At 45.8% G+C, this 22,695-nt stretch overlaps 1 protein-coding gene across 1 annotated transcript; it reads left to right on the top strand.

Moving 5' to 3' along the window:
• Positions 1–16,607: 16,607 nt before the first annotated feature.
• LOC121575866 (histone-lysine N-methyltransferase SETMAR) lies at positions 16,608–19,443 on the top strand. Its single transcript, XM_041889155.1, has 2 exons — positions 16,608–16,774; positions 18,208–19,443. Exons 1-2 carry the CDS (start codon positions 16,670–16,672, stop codon positions 19,015–19,017), a joined length of 915 nt encoding a protein of 304 aa, XP_041745089.1. The 5' UTR covers positions 16,608–16,669; the 3' UTR covers positions 19,018–19,443.
• Positions 19,444–22,695: the final 3,252 nt, after the last annotated feature.

Raw genomic sequence — 22,695 nt, 5'->3', positions numbered from 1 at the left:
ACATTACACTCACAAAAGTTCCAAAAGAATAAAGACATTCCAAATGTCATATTATGTGAAAATAGTTCAAGTACGAAAGGGAAAATAAATAAACATAAATATGGGTTGTATTTACAATGGTGTTTGTTCTTCACTGGTTGCCCTTTTCTTGTGGCAACAGGTCACAAATATTGCTGCTGTGATGGCACACTGTGGTATTTCACCCAATAAATTGGGTTTGTTTTCTAATTCTTTGTGGGTCTGTGTAATCTGAGGGAAATATGTGGTCATACATTTGGGTGGAGGTTAGGAAGTGCAGCTCAGTTTCCACCTCATTTTGTGGGCAGTGTGCACATAGCCTGTCTTCTCTTGAGAGCCAGGTCTGCCTACGGCGGCCTTTCTCAATAGCAAGGCTATGCTCTCTGAGTCTGTACATAGTCAAAACTTTCCTTAAGTTTGGGTCAGTCACAATGGTCAGGTATTCTTGTCACGCTCGTTGAATGACGGGACAGACCAAGGCGCAGCGTGATATACGTACATGTTTATTCAACTTAATAAACACACGACAAAACAAAGAAACGAAACGAAACGAAACGTGAAGTCCAAGGTAGCACACACAACATACCTTAACCGGAACAAGATCCCACAACTAGACAGTGCCAATAGGCTGCCTAAGTATGATCCCCAATCAGAGACAACGAGCGACAGCTGCCTCTGATTGGGAACCACACCGGCCAACATAGAACTATACTAGATCCCACACATAGAAAAAGCCCAACAAGGAATATAAACACCCTGACTCAACATATAAGCGTCCCCTGAGTCAGGGCGTGACAGTACCCCCCTCCAAAGGTGCGGACTCCGACCGCACAACATAAACCTAACAGGGTAGGGGCCGGGTGGGCATTCCGCCTCGGAGGCGGATCCGGCTCGGGGCGTGACGACCTCTCACTCTCCGCCTCCCTGTTGCGCCCCTGGTCTGGTCTGGACCTCAGCGCGCTGCTTCCCCTCTCCTTCCTCCCATGATACGCCAGGCCCTGTCTGGACCCTGGTGTGGGAGACCCCGAACCTGGAGAGGGGCTGACGTCATGGTCTGTACTGGAGCCGCTGACCGGAGCTGGAATGGGCACCGGTGGAGCGGACTGCTCTGGCTCCGGAGTGGAGCCGCTGACCGGAGCTGGATCAGGCACCGGTGGAGCGGACTGCTCTGGCTCCGGAGTGGAGCCGCTGACCGGAGCTGGACTAGACCCCGGTGGAGCGGACTGCTCTGGCTCCGGAGTGGCGCAGCTGACTGGAGCTGAATCAGGCACCGGTGGAGCGGACTGCTCTGGCTCCGGAGTGGAGCAGCTGACCGGAGTTGGATCAGGCACCGGTGGAGAGGACTGCTCTGGCTCCGGAGTAGAGCAGCTGACCAGTGCCGGACCAGGCACCGGTGGAACGGGCACGGGCCGTGCCGGACTGGACAAACGCACCACTGGTCTGGTGCGAGGAGCAGGCACGGGCCGGACCTGACTAGGAACACACACCACTGGCTTGGTGCGAGGAGCAGGAACAGGCCGGGCCGGGCCGGACTGGTGACGCGCACCACTGGCTGAGTGCGAGGAGCAGGAACAGGCCGGGCCGGGCTGGCGACGCGCACCACTGGCTTGGTGCGAGGAGCAGGAACAGGCCGGGTCGGGCTGGCGACGCGCACCACTGGCTTGGTGCGAGGAGCAGGAACAGGCCGGGCCGGGCTGGCGACGCGCACCACTGGCTTGGTGCGAGGAGCAGGAACAGGCCGGGCCGGGCTGGCGATGGCGCACCACTGGCTTGGTGCGAGGAGCAGGAACAGGCCGGGCCGGGCTGGCGACGAGCATCACTGGCTTGGTGCGAGGAGCAGGAACAGGCCGGGCCGGGCTGGCGACGCGCACCACTGGCTTGGTGCGAGGAGCAGGAACAGGCCGGGCCGGGCTGGCGACGCGCACCACTGGCTTGGTGCGAGAAGCAGGAACAGGCCGGGCCGGGCTGGCGACGCGCACCACTGGCTTGGTGCGAGGCACAGGAACAGGCCGGGCCGGGCTGGCGACGCGCTCCACTGGCTTGGTGCGAGGAGCAGGAACAGGCCGGGCCGGACTGGCGACGCGCACCACTGGCTTGGTGCGAGGAGCAGGAACAGGCCGGGCCGGACTGTCGACGCGCACCACTGGCTTGGTGCGAGGAGCAGGAACAGGCCGGGCCGGGCTGGCGACGCGCACCACTGGCTTGGTGCGAGGAGCAGGAACAGGCCGGGCCGGACTGTGGAGGCGGACTGGAGGTCTGGAGCGGAGAGCTGGCACAACCCGTCCTGGCTGAATGCCTACAGTATGTGTGAAGCATCAGCACAGGACGCACTGGGCTGTGCACGCGCACTGGCGATACAGTTCGTAGAACTGGCGCAGGATATGCGGGACCGAGGAGGCGTACTGGAGACCAGGAGCGTTGAGCCGGCACACCCCGTCCTGGCTGGATGCCCATCTTCGCACGGCACGTGCGTGGTGCAAGCACAGGACGTACAGGACTGTGCTGGCGCACTGGCGACACAGTACGTAGCTCTGCATAACCCGGAGCCTGCCGAGTCATACGCTTCCTCGCGTGAGTATGGGGAGTTGGCTCTGCTCTGACACTAGGCTCCGCCAACCATCCTGTGTGCCCCCAAAAAATGTTTTCTTGGGGCTGCTTCTCGGGCTTCCTCCTCGACCGGCCTCCTCCGTGTTGCCATTGCACCTCTCCTGCCTGGGCATCTACCTTAGCCCATGGTCCTCTCCCCGCAAATATCTCTTCCCATGGCCACAAATTGCCCACCTGTGACATGGCTATTTGCTCCGCCTGGGCACGCTGCTTGGTCCTCGTTTGGTGGGATCTTCTGTCACGTTCGTTGAATGACGGGTCAGACCAAGGCGCAGCGTGATATACGTACATGTTTATTAACTTATAAACACAACGACAAAACAACAACCGAAACGAAACGTGAAGTCCAAGGTAGAACACACAACATACCTTACAAGGAACAAGATCCCACAACTCACTAGTGCCAAATCAAATTGTATTTGTCACATACACGTGTTTAGCAGATGTTATTGTGGGTGTAGCGAAATGCTTGTGCTTCTAGCTCCGACAGTGCAGTAATATCTAAGAAGTAATATCTAACAATTTTACATCATATACCCAGTACACGCAAATCTAAGTAAGGAATGGAATTAAGAATATATACATATATGGACGAGCAATGACAGAGCGGCATGGACTAAGATACAGTAGAATATTATAGAATACAGTATATACATATGAGTAATGCAAGATATGTAAACATTATTAAAGTGACTAGTGTTCCATTTCTTAAAGTGGCCAGTGATTTCAATATGCAGTAGCAGCCTCTAATGTGCTAGTGATAGCTATTTAAGGCAGATGACCTCAGACCTTGTATATTCCAGGATGAGATAGTAAAAGCTTTGTGTTCCATAGTGTCTAGTTTGGTGTTGTGTGGTCTCTCTCTCTCTCCCCCGCCCTCTCTCTCTCCACTCCTTCCCTCCCCCCCCCCCCCCCTCCCTCTCTCTCTCCCCCTCTCTCTCTCTCCCTCCCCCTTCCTAAACATGGAAAATGAAACTATAACTAACTTATAACTAACTGTCATCCTCACCATTACCAGTACTACAACTACCATCATAATTACTACTACTACTACCACCACCATTATTAAACTGCTATCTTTACCATCACCCCTACTACCCGTACCACTACTATTTGGAATAATAATCACAACAATAATAATAATGGTAATAATAATAATACTAATAATAAGTAGGTTCATGTCCATTACATGAAATCCAAATAAAAATCCATTTAAATTACAGGTTGTAATGCAACAAAATAGGAAAAACACCAAGGGGGATGAATACTTTTGCAAGGCACTGTATGTTTATCCCTGTTTCGTTCCGTTTGCTTCCGTTTAAGAAACGTTTTTCAACAGAAACCCCTGATCAAACATAAACACAGTTCACTTTCATAGCAGCCATGTATTCTTCTCGATCTGTTTGCACCTACAGTACCTGATAAAAGTTTGGACACACCTACTCATTCAAGGGTTTTTCTTTATTTTTACTATTTTCTACATTGTAGAATTATAGTGAAGACATCAAAACTATGAAATAACATATGTGGAATCATGTAGTAACCAAAAAAGTGTTAAACAAATAAAAATATATTTTACATTTGAGATTCTTCCAAGTAGCCACCTTTTGCCTTGATGACATCTTTGCACACTCTTGGAATTCTCTCAACCAGCTTGATGAGGTAGTCACCTGGAATGCATTTCAATTAACAGGTGTGCGTTGTTAAAAGTTAATTTGTGGAATTTCTTTCCTTATTAATGTGTTTGAGCCAATCAGTTGTGTTGTGACAAAGTAGAGGTGGTATACAGAAGATAGCCCTATTTGGCAAAATACCAAGTCCATATTATGGCAAAAACAGCTCAAATAAGCAAAGAGAAACGACAGTCCTTCATCACTTTAAGACATGAAGGTCAGTCAATATGGAACATTTCAAGAACTTTGAAGGTTTCTTCAAGTGTAGTCGCAAAAACCATCAAGCGCTATAATGAAACTGGCTCTCATGTGGACTGGCACAGGAAAGGAAGACCCAGAGTTACCTCTGCTGCAGAGGATAAGTTCATTAGAGTTAACTGCACCTCAGATTGCAGCCCAAATAAATGCTTCACAGAGTAACAGACACATCTCAACATCGACTGTTCAGAGGAGACTGCGTGAATCAGGCCTTCATAGTCAAATTGCTGCAAAGAAACTACTACTAAAGGACACCACATTAGACCGGTGGAAACCTGTCCTTTGGTCTGACGAATCCACATTTGAGATTTCTGGTTCCAACTGCTGTGTCTTTGTGAGACACATAGTAGCTGAACGGATGATCTCTGCGTGTGTGGTTCCCACCGTGAAGCATGGAGGAGGAGGTGTGATGGTGTGGGGGTGCTTTGCTGGTGACACTGTTGGTGATTTATTTAGAATTCAAGGCACACTTAACCAGCATGGCTTCCACAGCATTCTGCAGCGATACGCCATCCCATCTGGTTTGCACTTAGTGGGACTATCATTTGTTTTTCAACAGGACAATCACACAAAACACACCTCCAGGCTGTGTAAGGGCTATTTGACCAAGAAGAAGAGTGATGGAATGCTGCATCAGATGACTTGGCCTCCACAATCACCTGACTTCAACCCAATTGAGATGGTTTGGGATGAGATGGACCGCAGAGTAAAGGAAAAGCAGCCAACAAGTGCTCAGAATATGTGGGAACTCCTTCAAGACTGTTGGAAAAGCATTCCTCTAGAAGCTGGTTGATAGAATGCCAAGAGTGTGCAAAGCTGTCATCAAGGCAAAGGGTGGCAACTTTGAAGAATCTCAAATATAAAATATATTTGGATTTGTTTAACACATTTTTGGTTACTATATGATTCCATATGTGTTATTTCATAGTTTTGATGTCTTCACTATTATTCTACAATGTAGAAAATAGTAAAAATAAAGAAAAACCCTTGAATGAGTAGGTGTGTCCAAACTTTTGACAGGTACTGTAGGTGCAAACAGGTCAAGAAGAAAATTTGAGATGACAGACAGTGACATATGGACAGACAGTGACACATTCAATACCGCCTTGCACACTCTTGTCTGCATACAGCTGATCTAGGGTGTTTTAAATGGGAGTTACTATTGGACAAATTCAGGTACAGTAGCTTGCGAAAGTATTCACACCCCTTGGCCTTTTTCTTATTTTGTTGCCTTACAACCTGGAATTAAAATTGATTTTTTGGGGGTTTGTATCATTTGATTTACACAACATGCCTACCACTTTGAAGATGCAAAATATTTTTTGGGGTGAAACAAACAAGAAATAAGAAAAACTGAAAACTTGAGCGTGCATAACTATTTACCCCCCCAAAGCCAATACTTTGTAGAGCCACCTTTCGCAGCAATTACAGCTACAATTCTCTTGGGGTATGTCTCTATAAGCTTGGCACATCTAGCCACTGGGATTTTTGCCCGTTCTTCAAGGCAAAACTGCTCTAGCTCCTTCAAGTTGGATGGGTTCCACTGGTGTACAGCAATCTTTAAGTCATACCACAGATTCTCAATTGGATTGAGTTCTGGGCTTTGACTAGGCTATTCCAATACATTTAAATGTTTCCCCTTAAACCACTCAAGTGTTGCTTCAGCAGTATGCTTAGGGTCATTGTCCTGCTGGAAGGTGAACCGTCCCAGTCTCAAATCTCTGGAAGACTGAAACAGGTTTCCCTCAAGAATTTCCCTGTATTTAGTGCCATCCATCATTCCTTCAATTATGACCAGTTTCTCAGTCCTTGCTGATGAAAAACATCCCCACAGCATGATGCTGCCACCACCATGCTTCACTGTGGGGATGGTGTTCTCGGGGTGATGAGAGGTTTTGGGTTTGCGCCAGACATAGCGTTTTCTTTGATGGCCAAAAAGCTAAATTTTAGTCTCATCTGACCAGAGTACCTTCTTCCATATGTTTGGGAAGTCTCCCACATGCCTTTTGGCGAACACCAAACGTGTTTGCTTATTTTTTTCTTTAAGCAATGGCTTTTTTCTGGCCACTCTTCCGTAATGCCCAGCTCTGTGGAGTGTACGGCTTAAAGTGGTCCTATGGACAGATACTCCAATCTCCGCTGTGGAGCTTTGCAGTTCCTTCAGGGTTATCTTTGGTCTCTTTGTTGCCTCTGATTAATGCCCTCCTTGCCTGGTCCGTGAGTTTTGGTGGGCGGCCCTCTCTTGGCAGGTTTGTTGTGGTGCCATATTCTTTCAATTTTTTAATAATGGATTTAATGGTGCTCCGTGGGATGTTCAAAGTTTCTGATATTTTTTATAACCCAACCCTGATCTGTATTTCTCAACAACTTTGTCCCTGACCTGTTTGGAGAGCTCCTTGGTCTTCATGGTGCCGCTTGCTTGGTGGTGCCCCTTGCTTAGTGGTGTTGCAGACTCTGAGGCCTTTCAGAACTGGTGTATATATACTGAGATCATGTGACAGATCATGTGACACTTAGATTGCACACAGGTGGACTTTATTTAACTAATTATGTGACTTCTGAAGGTAATTGGTTGCACCAGATCTTATTTAGGGGCTTCATAGCAAAGGGGGTGAATACATATGCACGCACCACTTTTCCATTATTTATTTTTTTAGACTTTTTGGAAACAAGTTCTTTTTTTCATTCCACTTCACCAATTTGGACTATTTTGTGTATGTCCATTACATGAAATCCAAATAAAAATCAATTTAAATTACAGGTTGTAATGCAACAAAATAGGAAAAACGCCAAGGGGGATGAATACTTTTGCAAGGCACTGTATGTTTATCCCTGTTTCGTTCCGTTTGCTTCCATTTAAGAAAAGTTTTTCAACAGAAACCCCTGATCAAACATAAACACAGTTCACTTTCATAGCAGCCATGTATTCCTTCTCGCATCTATGCGCTCTCCTCCTCTCACCTTTTCCATTCGCTTGTGGACTTCAATGCACAACACAATGCAAAAAAAAAAAAAAAAACTTTCCAAATCAAACAATATCATAACCGCTACACACAGCCTACATCATTTTCACCACATTAGCTAAAGTAACATCATAGTCAACATAACTAATAGAACTAAGAAGTTAGTAAACCTGCTACAATCATGCAGGTACGTTTCAGTGTGCAGTCAGTAAACAGTTTAGCACTTATACAGGCGGGACCCAGTGGCAATACATTTGTAAAACCAAAAGCTTACCTTGACTTGGAAGAGTTCCAGTGTTGTGTCGGATAGTCATAGCCAGTTTTTATTTAATTTTATTTAACCTTTATTTAACCAGGAAAAGCCTATTGAGACCCAGAGTCTCTTTTTCAAGGGAGCCCTGGCCAAGAAGGCAGCAACAATCAATACATTACAGCATTAAAACATACAACAATACAATACAATTCAACAACATGATCCAGACTACAAAAAGCATTTACACTCCTCTGTAACAGTTAGTTAGCTAACATGACATCCCTCTGTTTGAGCAGGGTGTTTGTGAGTAGGGTAAACTAGCTAGCTGCATTTGCTAACTAAGTAAGTGAAACTGAAAGTGAAAAAAAAACAGACTAAATATCTCTCTTGCTTCTCCTTCATTTTGGAAGAAATTAATTTGTTTAAAACTGTTCAACTATTGTCTTTCTCTCTTTTTGAGTCAACTACTCAACACATTTTATGCACTGTTGTGATCGCTAGCAGTAGCTTATGCTTTCAGTACTAGATTAATTATCTGATCCTTTGATTGGGTGGAAAACATGTCAGTTCATGCTGCAAGAGCTTTGATAGGTTGGAGGACGTCCTCCGGAAGTTGTCATAATTACTATGTAAGTCTATGGAATGGGGTGAGAACCATGAGCCTCCTAGGTTTTACAGTGCATTTTGAAAGTATTCAGACCCCTTGACTTTTTCATCATTTTGTTACGTTACAGCCTTATTAAAAAATGGATTAAATATGTCTGAATACTTTCCGAATGCACTGTATATTGAAGTCAATGTACCCAGAGGAGGACGAAAGCTAGCTGTCCTCCGGCTACTCCATGGTGCTACCCTACACAGTGCTGTTGAGGCTACTGTAGTCCTTCATTGCAAAACAATGTGTTTTAATCAATTATTTGGTGACGTGAATATATTTAGTATAGTTTTATCTAAAAAGGATAACTTTTTTAAATGTTTTACCATTTTAATTTTCATGAAATTCACTGAGGAGGGTGGTCCTCCCCTTCCTCCTCTGAGGAGCCTCCACTGATGTAAATTGTCTTTTGTCTGTTGTTGTCTTTTCTTTATGTGTCGGCCCACAGTAAGACAACTGTAGTTGTCGCCATTGGCGTCAGCTAATGGGGATCCATCGCCCCCACCCCCTCGCTCTCTCTCTCTCTCTCTCTCTCTCTCTCTACAGGAACACCATCAAGAGTATACCGTCAGGCTGCATCACAGCCTGGTATGGCAAATCCACCGCTGCGGACCGCAAGGCTCTTCAGAGGGTGATACATGCAGCTGAATGCACCATTGGATGCACACTGCCTGCCCTGCAGCACACCTACAACACCAGGTGTCACAGGAAGGCCAAGAAGATCATCAGGGACCCCAGCCACCCAAGCCATGCCCTGTCCTCCCCGCTTCAATCACTCAGACATGGGCAGTACAGGAACATCATGGTAAAAACTGAAAGACTGCCCTCGCTACTCCCCACCATCGACATTTCTGCCCCCACACCCTCAACTCTCACTGACTTTACCTGCTACCTGGACAACGGACTTTACTCTGCCCCCACCCAAATGACATTCATCACTGTGGCAGTTGTTAATATATATATTATTACTTTTTTGTTTTATTTCACTCAATGATCACGCTGCTGCTCCCCCTATGGTCATTCCACCCACCCTCACAGCAGCCTTTACTCTGCCTCCACCACAATGGACATGTATTTATTAATCACTGCCACAGTTGTTATTATGTATTCAGTGCTATTAATTCACTAGTCCTGCATGTTGGAGCTCGAAGCCTAAGATTTTCACTGTACCCTGCAATCACACCTGCAACCCTAGCTATAAAACACTCTGAATCTGAATCTCTGAATCTGAATCTCTCTCTCTCTCTCTCTCTCTCTCTCTCTCTCTCTCTCTCTCTCTCTCTCTCTCTCTCTCTCTCTCTCTCTCTCTCTCTCTCTCTCTCTCTCATATATATATATATCTCATGGACACAGAGACTAAATAACAATCAATAAATCAAATGTATCTTTAAAGCCCTTTTTACATCAGCAGTTGTCACAAAGTGCTTATACAGAAACCGAGCCTAAAACCCCAAAGCGCAAGAAATGCAGATGTAGAAGAACTGTGGCTAGGAAAAAATTCCTAGAAAGGCAGGAACCTAGGAAGAAAGCTAGAGAGGAATCAGGCTCGGTGGGGTGGCCATTCCTCTTCTAGCTGTGCCAGGCGGAGATTACAAGAGTACAGAGCCATTAAGGCCAGATCGTTCTTCAAGCTTCCAAAGGGTCTGAGGTCAGTTAAATTTGCTCCTGGGTCTGTGTTTTATAACCAGGGGATGGAGGCGAAGCTCTCCTTGACATCATCGCTGCTCTATCCCAGAGAAATACCCCAGATGACAAATATCACCATTTGTCACCTACACTTTTTATGACTTCATTTGTCATTGCATCAATCTGGCTTTAAAATGTGTCTGGAACACATCTAAACATCATAATAACACTCACAGTTATCTTTTCAACTGCCAGTGATTTAGAGATGTCAATGGTATTGTAAACAAAAATAAAACTAAGGCGAGCGAAACAGTTGCTATAGGACTCCATGATGGGGGAAACCATAGAACCTCTCCAAGCTATTTAACATCATGTTCAGTTGATAATGATGCTATAGATAACTTTATTCAGAGGATTGACTCCTTTGACATCCCACCTTGAAGTTACTGAGCATAGTCCAATATGTCTTTAAAACAATGTTAAGGTCAAACACCTACAAATGACAAATGAGGCAATATATTTTTTTGTCTCTCCACAACTAAACAAGCTGCAAGCCTCTGGTAAGACGGTGCAGAGAGTTGACTATATCCCATCTGTAACATGGATTTTGAGCCATAGCAGGGTAAGTGGAAGTAGACAAAGGGAATCGATTGGATTCAGGGAGTTTCAGGGAGTGGAGACTCTTGAAGGAGTAAGGCTTTTTAAAGGGTGAAGCCTGCCTGAGCTTGGCTGGGCACGCTGCTCACAGATCGCTCAAGGCCATGGAATGGGAAAATAATAATTATTATTTAGTTTGATATAATAAAAAACTATTCAAGGTGTATTTTAGCATTTATTTCAAGCACATTCTTTATCCTCATTATAGGATGACTGAATGTATATATTATATTGTATTTGTAGGGTCTATTGTTTTTGTTATTGTCTGAGCTGTAATGTCAATGGCTGTGTTTCTATTTTCTGCAGACTCACCCAGACCTATCTTCATCCTTCTAGTCTGGCACTCAACCACCGTACCCTAAGGCCAAGGGCCATTCCTCTCCATTACTTCCATTTCAGCCACATTAAGGGTTTAATGATTTTCAAATCAGCAGAATTTACTCTATTATGACCTCAACCTTTCTTCTCCATCTTTGTGAGAGACATAAATCTATGGAATGGCCCTCTCCTCCTTCCTCTGGGCCTCCTCCCCCTGGGCAAGCAGGCAGGCAGGCAGCAGTAACCTGCCGTCAGAAGAGAAGAGCATAGAAGAGCGGACAAGGGAGCTGAGTAATGGGTGAGAAGTCACTGTTGGCCTGTGCTGTGAAGAAAGATCACCATGACACCTTCAGAGAGTCTCTCACCAGTGGCTTGTTCAGACTTGCAACAGCAGGCATGCGATTCCCTTGGTTCCCCTTGCGTTAACATGAAAGACTCCTCAGTGTCCTCTATTCCATTACTGTATGAACATCTAGTTGGCTGTTTTGTTGCTGTTGTAATGTTCATCATCAAATGTATTTAGTTGGGTAACAATTTAGTCATCAGACTTCACACGACTGTAAAAAAAACAGTTGAGTTTGTGCTCCAGCAGTGATGGTTTAAAATCAATGTGTCATACTACGTCATCTCCATGTCTGTTAATGTGTTTCATTATTCTATATTTGTTTCTTTGTTTGTTTCTATGTTTTCTTTCTTTCTTTTTTTTACCTTTCTCCATTCCTCCTTGTTTGGCAACCTCTAATGTTGTTTCCAGAAACGGTGCCACTCTTTTATGAACTGGGAGAACCGTGATGGGAGGCCCCTTTGAGAAGCACAGGGAATTAGCACGTGGAGAGTCCTAGTAATCAAGCCCATTCGGACTAACGAAGGGAGACGGGAGAGCCTTTGAAATTGTGTTTTTGTTGTTCTCCAAAGTCAAACAAGACAGTGAGCAGCATGCCACTGAGCAACTTTCCTCACAAGCTGAGAGCAGCATCACTGGCAATTTGAAGCCAAGTCAATCAACTTTGGTTAATTGGCTGTCCAACCACTTGTATTATGCCCTTCAAAGCCCAGGTCTTCTGTGATGTTGTCTTCTCATTAAATCCAAAAGACAAAAGAGGTAATTAAAGACCCCCAACAAGCTTTGTCATCAAGAGAACAGGAGGTAAGGAATGTGCTTAATCCTATTGTCAAACACCATTGTCAAGTCATATTAATCATGTAGAGACCCTTATTGAGAAAGACAAGCTGGTACTTCCGGTACTTTAGCACCAATTTCCATCTGGGGAATCCATTCAAAAACACATTCCCTCTTACTCAGAGCACATTATCTCCCTATATTGTATTGGATAGCAAACTCCCATTGGTAAATGTAATGTATTTGTGTGAATGAGTTTACAGCACTGGGGGATTCCAGAGAGATAAACTTCAAGATGTGAGGGTAGAATGTTATACAGTCTAGCTAAATCCTATTTCAACCTGTACTGTTTGCTTATTTTTCAGCAGACAGGGAGGCAGGAGCACACAGTAAGAGGACAAACAGGTGCTGATGGGAGTTTGAAAAAGTGTATATTTTATAGAGATTGGAGGACATAAGAAAGAAAAAAAACACTGCATTTTGCTGATTGTACAGACCTGGGCTCATCGATCAATTAATCATCATTGCATGACAGCCATCAATAATATTAAAAGCTCTATCCATATTGTGACGTCACGAGAGGCTACACAGCTTTCAGCCGGGGTTGCCCAAGTAGTGCAAGGAGTCCAGGTTCAACCAAAACAAGGATTTTTATTCAAGGTCTTCGGCAACTAACGAAATTATAACACAATTCTCTTCTTCCCCGAGCCCACCCTCCAGACCGTGTCTCTTCCCTTCCAAACAACTCCAGCCCATCAGCCCCTGATTGGTTTCAGCTGCGTGGGAAGATTGGCCACAGAGGGTTGGAGTTCCCGACCATACCAGCAGATGGAGCCATAGCTGTCTGGGTTTGCAGCCACCTCAGGGGAATGTAACGTCCCTCCAGGACACAGCCTCTCGTGACATCACACATCCCCCTCCTCGGGACCGACGTCCTCGTCGGGGTAAAGGCAGTGAAGAAGGCATCACGCCGGGAGAGGGCGTCCGCATTTCCGTGGTGCTTGCCAGCCTGCTCTCTCTTCAACTCCTCCACCTCTAGGACCAGGGACTCAGCCTCCTGTTGTCTCTCCTTGAGTTTCTTACTGAACGCATCAGCCTTGGTTTTAGCAGAGTTTAGCTTCTGTTGAGCAGCTTTCAGTTCCTTCTCTCTCTCTGCCTCCGCATTCTTCATCTTGTTCTCCAACACCTTGTACTTCTCCTCTGCCTTCTTCTGGACCTCCTTACTACTGCGCAGGGTCTCCTCACACTCCTCGATGGTCCTGCGCAGCCTCTCCAGCTCCTCCTGTTGCTTAGGGAAGGAGCTCTGTTGGAGTTTAGCCTGGAGGATATCTAACTCTTCTGTCTTCATGTCTAACTGTTGCTTTAACAAACGATACCTCTCAGCGGTCCCCTTCAGACCAGACAGTTCTTTGTCCAGATTCTGTAGCTCCGTCTCTGTGTCGGTCTGGGCACCTGCCATCCCTATCAGAGCCCGGGCGGGAGTGAGTAATTCGGAGGATTGCACCGGAGCCTTCCCAGGATGAGTCTTGCCTCTCCGTTTCCGAGGTACTCGGGTTATCCTCTCCTGAGACTCTCTCCAGAGTGGGTAAAAGGCTGGGCAGTCTCGTCCAATTAGGACAGGGACGGGGAGGGAATCAACCACCCCCGCCGTCGTGTGTATGGTTCCCCGTGTGCTGGTCATTGTAAGTTCAGTAATGGGGTATTCTCTGGTGTCCCCATGGACACAGGAAACTGGGAGGACTTTCCCGGGGTCAGACACGTTGGGCCCACCAAATCCTTACGCACCAGGGTGGCCCGGCTACCAGAATCCAGTAAGGCCTCCACATCATGGTGATTCACAGTTACCGGGCAGGTGGGGGTCGATCTGGGCCGCCATCTACGACTCCCAAGAGCGAGGCAAACGGTGTGTGGGTGCTGAGCTGGAGGACTCCGCAGTGGGCATAGGTTCATCGGCTGGTTTCCCACACTGCCAGGAGATATGTCCCATCTCCCCACACCGGTAACACTGTCGAGGTTCCCCATCCTGGTGTACTCTTCTTGGACCCGCCTGGTTTCTGGCTCCCCCTGGAGCCGGGATAAGTCCTGACGCGGCTGAGTTCGAGACCTTGGGGTCCTTTGGGACGGGTTCTTCCCATTTGTGGTGGGGCCGCACTCCTGGGGTCTTTTCGGGAAGCATTCAGCATCTCCGCTGTGGCCTGGTACTTTTCCACAGCTTCCACGGTCAGATCAGCCGTGGTCAAGGCCTGTTGACTGATGAACCGTTTTGCCTCATAAGGCAGGGGCGCGTAGGTAACGATCCACCACAACGGCCTCCACCACCGCCGCTGCTGTATTCCTCTGCGGATCCAGCCATTTCCTTGCGATTCGGACAAGTTCATGCATCTGCGCCCGAGGAGGTTGGTCTGGTTGGAAGGTCCAACTGTGAAAGCGCTGGGCCATACCAAATTTTGTGAGTCCATATCTGCTGAGGATCTCAGACTTCAGGGCATCATAGTCAGTAACCTGGTCAGGGCCCAGGTCCCGGACAGCATTCAGCGCTTCCCCGGTTAGAAAGGGGGCTAACAGACCAACCCACTGTTGCTTGGGCCAGGCTTCCCTAGTGGCCGTGGCCTCAAATGCATGCAGGTATGCCTCAATGTCATCGGTAGCTCCCATCTTAGATATAAAGTCACTTGCCTTTATTGGGCGGGTATTTTGGACCACCCTCTGTCTCTGCAACTGCAATTCCTCTGCCTTCAGAAGGTTGGCTTTCTTTTGCTCCTCCAAGAGGGCCACGTTTGCTTGCATCTGGGCTTGCTGGCCAGCAACAAGGGCTTTCAATATGTCCTCCATTTCAGTCGGCGGGGAGCCTACGGCCAACTTGGAAAACTGTGTGATCAAACCTTCGGTATCCTCCTCTGACATGCACTATTAACGCTTGAGCGTGCCTGTATTCTCCACCATCTGTGACGTCACGAGAGGCTACACAGCTTTCAGCCGGGGTTGCCCAAGTAGTGCAAGGAGTCCAGGTTCAACCAAAACAAGGATTTTTATTCAAGGTCTTCGGCAACTAACGAAATTATAACACAATTCTCTTCTTCCCCGAGCCCACCCTCCAGACCGTGTCTCTTCCCTTCCAAACAACTCCAGCCCATCAGCCCCTGATTGGTTTCAGCTGCGTGGGAAGATTGGCCACAGAGGGTTGGAGTTCCCGACCATACCAGCAGATGGAGCCATAGCTGTCTGGGTTTGCAGCCACCTCAGGGGAATGTAACGTCCCTCCAGGACACAGCCTCTCGTGACATCACAATATCTAAAGTCAGTTTCCCTAAAAAGTAATTTTGTTGGTGAGCATCCAGTGTCGTCTTCAATGCCCTAACGGCAATAATTTGGCTTACATTATATTTCATTCCCAGGAGAAATTCAGTAAAATTCAAAATGACAAAATGAGTTTTTGCGCAAGGACATTGTAAAAGAGAGAGGATAGGGGGAGTATTCTCAGAGGAAGATGACAAATGGTCAGTTGTGTGTGCAGCTGAAATGCCAGCCAGCAATGTGGCAATGTGACCTCTCTCCCCATCTGCTTCCTTCAGCCACTTGAGTACAAACCTATGCATTTATTATATATGACAACATGAAAACAACATCATGCCATGGTACGGATAGAGCTGAAAACTGCCCAAATGACTCCCCTGAAAATAAAAAACGTTTAAAAAATCTGACAAGATATATGAAATGTGCACCCTGTCCAACATCTATGCCTTTGTACAAAAAGCTAACTTAATCGAAATCCTGATGACCGCATTGTTTGTTTTAAGGCCAGGCAGTATTTCTCCCAGCAATATCACACCATATTGGACAGGACAGGATAGTGACTGAGGAAGAGGGTAAACAGAAGCCTGGAATCACGACTTTCCTTCTTAATTTCCCCTCCCCTCCCCATGGGTCTGAGGAACAGATGGAGCGCGGTGCTTCCAAAGCCCCATCATTACAGGATGGATGATGTCACTCACTGTTTTTCATTTGGTGTGTCATTATCTCCAAGGTAACACTGGTGGCTTCCGAAGCTGCCATGTGCAAGGCGTCCCCCTGTTGGAGAGGAAGGGAAGGTCCTTGCTCCTCACTCATGCATGTGTCAGGTTGTCCCCCTCACTCTCCAGCTGGGTTCAACCTCATTTGTTTGTGCACATATGATGTGGGAACCACAGGACACTGTCCCCTCGTATGGCCATGTTTTTATTAGCTCTATAACAATGGCCTACTGTAAAATACCTCTGTCTCACACACACACACACACACACACACACACACACTATTATTGTAAGTGGGTCTCTTTGTAAAGTCTCATAGCGCCACCTACTGCAAAAATTGCTGAAGTGCGATAGTGAGATTGTGCTCGAAGGCCGCTAGGTGGCGAAATTGTAAAACATTCATAATAGACGTTCCGGAAGCGTCTCTTCTTCGACTGTTGTAGTGCCCTTTCTCTTTTGACATATTTCTCTAGCTAGCTAACTTTGAGAGCTGAACATTTAGCTAGAAATCATGAGTATAATAAAGGTTTTTGATCAGGATTTTTGCAAGGGTCTCGAAAATGTTCCAGTTTTACGAGAGGGTAATGTCAGCAAAGAAGAATATCCTGCATTTCAGGTAAAACGCTTTATTGTAGCTAGTGGTAGCTGACTGGTTAGCCCATCCAATACAAATAGCCAGCTATCTGTAAGAAATATGAAAAACCTGTCACTGTTTGTCAGGCACCATTATTCCACGTGCATAATTGTTTATATGGATAAAGCATAGTTACTTGGCCTATGCTACATTGTGATAATGAAACTATTGGAACTTCTTGCATTGGTGCTTGTAAACAGTTCTCTGTGATGAGAACCAGGTTGAAGTCAATGAAGAAGCAGTTTTCTTTATATTCAGGGGGAATAACAAAGGTGCAACAACCTACTTCTTTGCAATAGGAACATTTTAAAAAACTATTCTTAGAATCCCGTGTAGCTCAGTTGGTAGAGCATGGCGCTTGCAATGCCAGGGTGGTGGGTTCGATTCCCACGGGGGACCAGTATGAAAATGTATGCACTCACTAACTGTAAGTCGCTCTGGATAAGACCGTCTGCTAAATTACTAAAATGTAGAATAAGCCACATCAAGTCTGTTCTAGTACCTGATAAAATAAGTGAACTGCTGCCCTTCTAGCTACAACAATAAAAAAACATGAAGTTGAAACCATTGAGGCCACAGCACAGACAACACAATACTTCCCCTTTGTATTGATTTCTCAGTGAGTCTCACATACTGTGGTTTGAGTGAAAAAAATGATATATATTTAGATTCTATTTTTTGTGAGGGAAAACAATTTCTATATACTTTCAAATCGAAACTGTGTAGAAATGATAATGCACCTACATTTATACAGTTACCTGACTGTGTCCAGCTCGCTAATAATCACCTAAATTAAAGTTAGACAGTCAGGGAGGATCGCAAATTCCAAATACGATGGCTAGAGGACAATCTTTTGCTAATTTTGATGGCGAGGAAATAATTTATAACCAATTCTCAGTGCGGCCCTCCGGACCTCATTTAAGACCAAATGCGGTCCCCGGGGCAAAATGAGTTTGCTGTAGACACAGGTATAAAGAGCGATGTATATCATCATTCATGCTGTCTAAACTGTTTTCTGCCAGCTGGTGGCAGCACAATGTCATCACTGGCCACCACTTGGACTGTCTGGGTGAAATAGAGAGAATCTGAAATAGGCTAACTACTGAATCTTCGGAACTGCACCACTTTAACAATCTCCTTTCTGTCTTTCTCTTTGAGATTTTCACCAGGGCTTGCTTAAAGCAGCATAGCTGTGCAGGATTGGATGCTATTACAGGGATGAAAAAACATAACTTCTATGTGGGATTGAAAAAGCTTTTACTCTGTAACTATCTCTTCTAACCAAGTTATATCCCCCAGAGCCAAATACCTTGAGTGGTTGTTATTTTTATTTTTTTATTGGTCTGATTTACCTTTGTATCTGATTTTTAAAAAAAAATCTGTCCCCTCTCCTCCATCTGTCTCTTTGGTTTCAGTATTCTCCAGAGAACATCCAGGGGCCAGGATGTGACATAGACCCCAGTGAGGTGACTCTTCCTGGATGCTCCTGCCACGCCCACTCCTGCCTTAGAGAGAGCTGCTCCTGCCTGCAGACATACGGACAGACATGCAGACAGACGTACGACAGCCACGGCCGACTCCAAGACCAGGGGGATACAGAGACTGGTTACTGCAGGCCTGTGTTTGAGTGTAACGCCTTGTGTGGCTGTAGTGAGGCCTGCTGTAACCGGGTGGTCCAGAGAGGCCTGGGGCTCAAGTTGTGTGTCTACCCCACAGAAGACAGGGGCTGGGGGGTGCGAGCGCTGGAGCCCATCCCCTGTGGAACCTTTGTGTGTGAGTATGCTGGGGAGGTGATCGGCTTTGATGAGGCCAGACGCAGACAGCTTGCTCAGGGACCTGAGGACAACAACTACATCATTGCTGTGCGGGAGCATGCTGGCCAGGGCCCGGTCAGTGAGACCTTTGTGGACCCAACTGTGGTTGGGAATGTGGGGCGTTTTCTGAACCACTCCTGCCAGCCCAACCTTTTCATGGTGCCTGTCCGGGTGCACTCCCTTGTGCCCAGTCTGGCCCTGTTCGCTGGCAGGGACATCACCCCTCAGGAGGAGCTCACATTTGACTACTCAGGGGGCTATAGCAATATGCCCTCTGTGGAGAGGTTGGTTCAGAGTGACCCTTGGACAGAGGCCAGTGGGACAGGTACCCTCCAGAGGAAACCATGCCACTGTGGTGCCCAGAACTGTTCCCAATTCCTGCCCCTGGACATATCTGTTCTCAACAATTAGATTAGAGATTATACATGTATGTTTTGTTATTTGAAGTGATCATGTTGTACTGGAAAGGAGAGACACTTTGCACTGAACCCTTGTTTTTTTTCATCATTTCGGGTGAATCCAACTCTCTCATTCTAATGTACGTTTTATTTAATTAAATGTCAGTCCATGTGTCTTTTTGCACCCCAGTGTGACAGTTCTGTGCTAACAGCACCATCCATCATTTTAGATGGATCTGTATGACATCATTGGCACCACTAACACAGTCTGCTGGTGTATTCATCATGTGCTTACCAGTGTAGCATCCATCTGGATTAAAGGGGAAATCTGGGATTGGTACATCCATTTAGGATTCATACTGTCATTGATTCTTGAATAACGTAAATGATAAATGCCTCATGAGCTTAGTTTAACTGTCATACCCAAAATATAAGCTTGTTTTACTCCATTGTTTGTAAACAATGTCATTCTAAATAAACACTGTATAGCTTCAAAACATGGTTAAAATGTAATCGATGGTGAGTAGCTCTGTCTATGAATTTGAGAGTGGTTACATTTCTCCAGCCCCAACTCTCAGCTGTTTACCAAAACAAGTGCCCGGGTGACACTTTGTTGTTTTTCGAATCATTTATGATGACCCACCTTTCTGTCACGACTGCCCACTATCTCACTGTCCCCACCCTCTTTATGTTGGATGGCATCGCTGATCTGATATAAAGATACAGCATTTCTATCACAAAGTATACATTTAATCTGTGTTGAGCAGACCAGCTAAAAGCTCTCTCTGTCAGAGAGTACTTGTACTGTAAGTCGCTCTGGATAAGAGCGTCTGCTAAATGACTAAAATGTAAATCTACAGTTGAAGTCGGAAGTTTACATACACCTTAGCCAAATACATTTAAACTCGGTTTTTCACAATTCCTGACATTTAATCCTAGTAAAAATTCCCTGTCTTAGGTCAGTTAGGATCACCACTTTATTTTAAGAATGTGAAATGTCAGAATAATAGTAGAGAGAATTATTTATTTCAGCATTTATTTATTTCATCACATTCCCAGTGGGTCAGAAGTTTACATACACTCAATTAGTATTTGGTAGCATTGCCTTTAAATTGTTTAACTTGGGTCAAACGTTTCGGGTAGCCTTCCACAAGCTTCCCACAATAAGAGGTGAATTTTGGCCCATTCCTCCTAACAGAGCTGGTGTAACTGAGTCAGGTTTGTAGGCCTCCTTGCTCGCACACACTTTTTCAGTTCTGCCCACACATTTTCTATAGGATTGAGGTCAGGGCTTTGTGATGGCCACTCCAATACCTTGACTTTGTTGGCCTTAAGCCATTCTGCCACAACTTTGGAAGTATGCTTGGGGTCATTGTCCATTTGGAAGACCCATTTGCGACCAAGCTTTAACTTCCTGACTGATGTCTTGAGATGTTGCTTCAATATATCCACATAATTTTCCTTCCTCATGATGCCATCTATTTTATGAAGTGCACCAGATAATGGCCAAACAGTTCTATTTTTGTTTTCATCAGACCAGAGGACATTTCTCTGAAAAGTACGATCTTTGTCCCCATGTGCAGTTGCAAACCGTAGTCTGGCTTTTTTATGCCGGTTTTGGAGCAGTGGCTTCTTCCTTGCTGAGCGGCCTTTTAGGTTATGTTGATATAGGACTCGTTTTACTGTGGATATACAGTGGGGAGAACAAGTATTTGATACACTGCCGATTTTGCAGGTTTTCCTACTTACAAAGCATGTAGAGGTCTGTAATTTTTATCATAGGTACACTTCAACTGTGAGAGACGGAATCTAAAACAAAAATCCAGAAAATCACATTGTATAATTTGTAAGTAATTAATTTGCATTTTATTGCATGACATAAGTATTTGATCACCTACCAACCAGTAAGAATTCCGGCTCTCACAGACCTGTTCGTTTTTCTTTAACCCTCCCGTTGTCCTAGGGTCAAAATGACCCGCCACTGTGTTGAACCAACTTTATTTAATTTTTATATTTTGGGGATCATTTGTGAGAAGGAGGCAGTGAGACTTTAAAGAAAGTATCACTGCCTCCTTCTCACAAATGATCAAAAAAATATAAAAATTAAATAAAGTTGGTTCAACACAGTGGCGGGTCATTTTGACCCTAGGACAACGGGAGGGTTAAGAAGCCCTTCTGTTCTCCACTCATTACCTGTATTAACTGCACCTGTTTGAACTCGTTACCTGTATAAAAGACACCTGTCCACACACTCAATCAAACAGACTCCAACCTCTCCACAATGGCCAAGACCAGAGAGCTGTGTAAGGACATCAGGGATAAAATTGTAGACCTGCACAAGGCTGGGATGGGCTACAGGACAATAGGCAAGCAGCTTGGTGAGAAGGCATCAACTGTTGGCGCAATTATTAGAAAATGGAAGAAGTTCAAGATGACGGTCACTCACCCTCGGTCTGGGGCTCCATGCAAGATCTCACCTCATGGGGCATCAATGATCATGAGGAAGGTGAGGGATCAGCCCAGAACTACACAGCAGGACCTGGTCAATGACCTGAAGAGAGCTGGGACCACAGTCTCAAAGAAAACCATTAGTAACACACTACGCCGTCATGGATTAAAATCCTGCAGCGCACGCAAGGTCCCCCTGCTCAAGCCAGCGCATGTCCAGGCCCGTCTGAAGTTTGCCAATGACCATCTGGATGATCCAGAGGAGGAATGGGAGAAGGTAATGTGGTCTGATGAGACAAAAATAGAGCTTTTTGGTCTAAACTCCACTCGCCGTGTTTGGAGGAAGAAGAAGGATGAGTACAACCCCAAGAACACCATCCCAACCGTGAAGCATGGAGGTGGAAACATCATTCTTTGGGGATGCTTTTCTGCAATGGGGACAGGACGACTGCACCGTATTGAGGGGAGGATGGATGGGGCCATGTATCGCGAGATCTTGGCCAACAATCTCCTTCCCTCAGTAAGAGCATTGAAGATGGGTCGTGGCTGGGTCTTCCAGCATGACAACGACCAGAAACACACAGCTAGGGCAACTAAGGAGTGGCTCCGTAAGAAGCATCTCAAGGTCCTGGAATGGCCTAGCCAGTCTCCAGACCTGAATCCAATAGAAAATCTTTGGAGGGAGCTGAAAGTCCGTATTGCCCAGCGACAGCCCCGAAACCTGAAGGTCTGTATGGAGGAGTGGGCCAAAATCCCTGCTGCAGTGTGTGCAAGCCTGGTCAAGACCTACAGGAAACGTATGATCTCTGTAATTGCAAACAAAGGTTTCTGTACCAAATATTAAGTTCTGCTTTTCTGATGTATCAAATACTTATGTCATGCAATAAAATGCAATTTAATTACTTAAAAATCATACAATGTGATTTTCTGGATTTTTGTTTTAGATTCCGTCTCTCACAGTTGAAGTGTACCTATGATAAAAATTACAGACCTCTATATGCTTTGTAAGTAGGAAAACCTGCAAAATCGGCAGTGTATCAAATACTTCTTCTCCCCACTCTAGATACTTTTGTACCTGATTCCTCCAGCATCTTCATAAGGTCCTTTGCTGTTGTTCTGGGATTGATTTGCCCTTTTCGTCCCAAAGTACATTCATCTCTAGGAGACAGAACGCGTCTCCTTCCTGAGCGGTATGACGGCTGCGTGGTCCCATGGTGTTTATACTTGCGTACTATTGTTTGTA

The sequence above is a fragment of the Coregonus clupeaformis genome, chromosome 10 (assembly GCF_020615455.1).
Source record: "Coregonus clupeaformis isolate EN_2021a chromosome 10, ASM2061545v1, whole genome shotgun sequence".
Classification (NCBI taxonomy): domain Eukaryota; kingdom Metazoa; phylum Chordata; class Actinopteri; order Salmoniformes; family Salmonidae; genus Coregonus; species Coregonus clupeaformis.
This window is presented reverse-complemented; position numbering and strand designations above follow the sequence as displayed.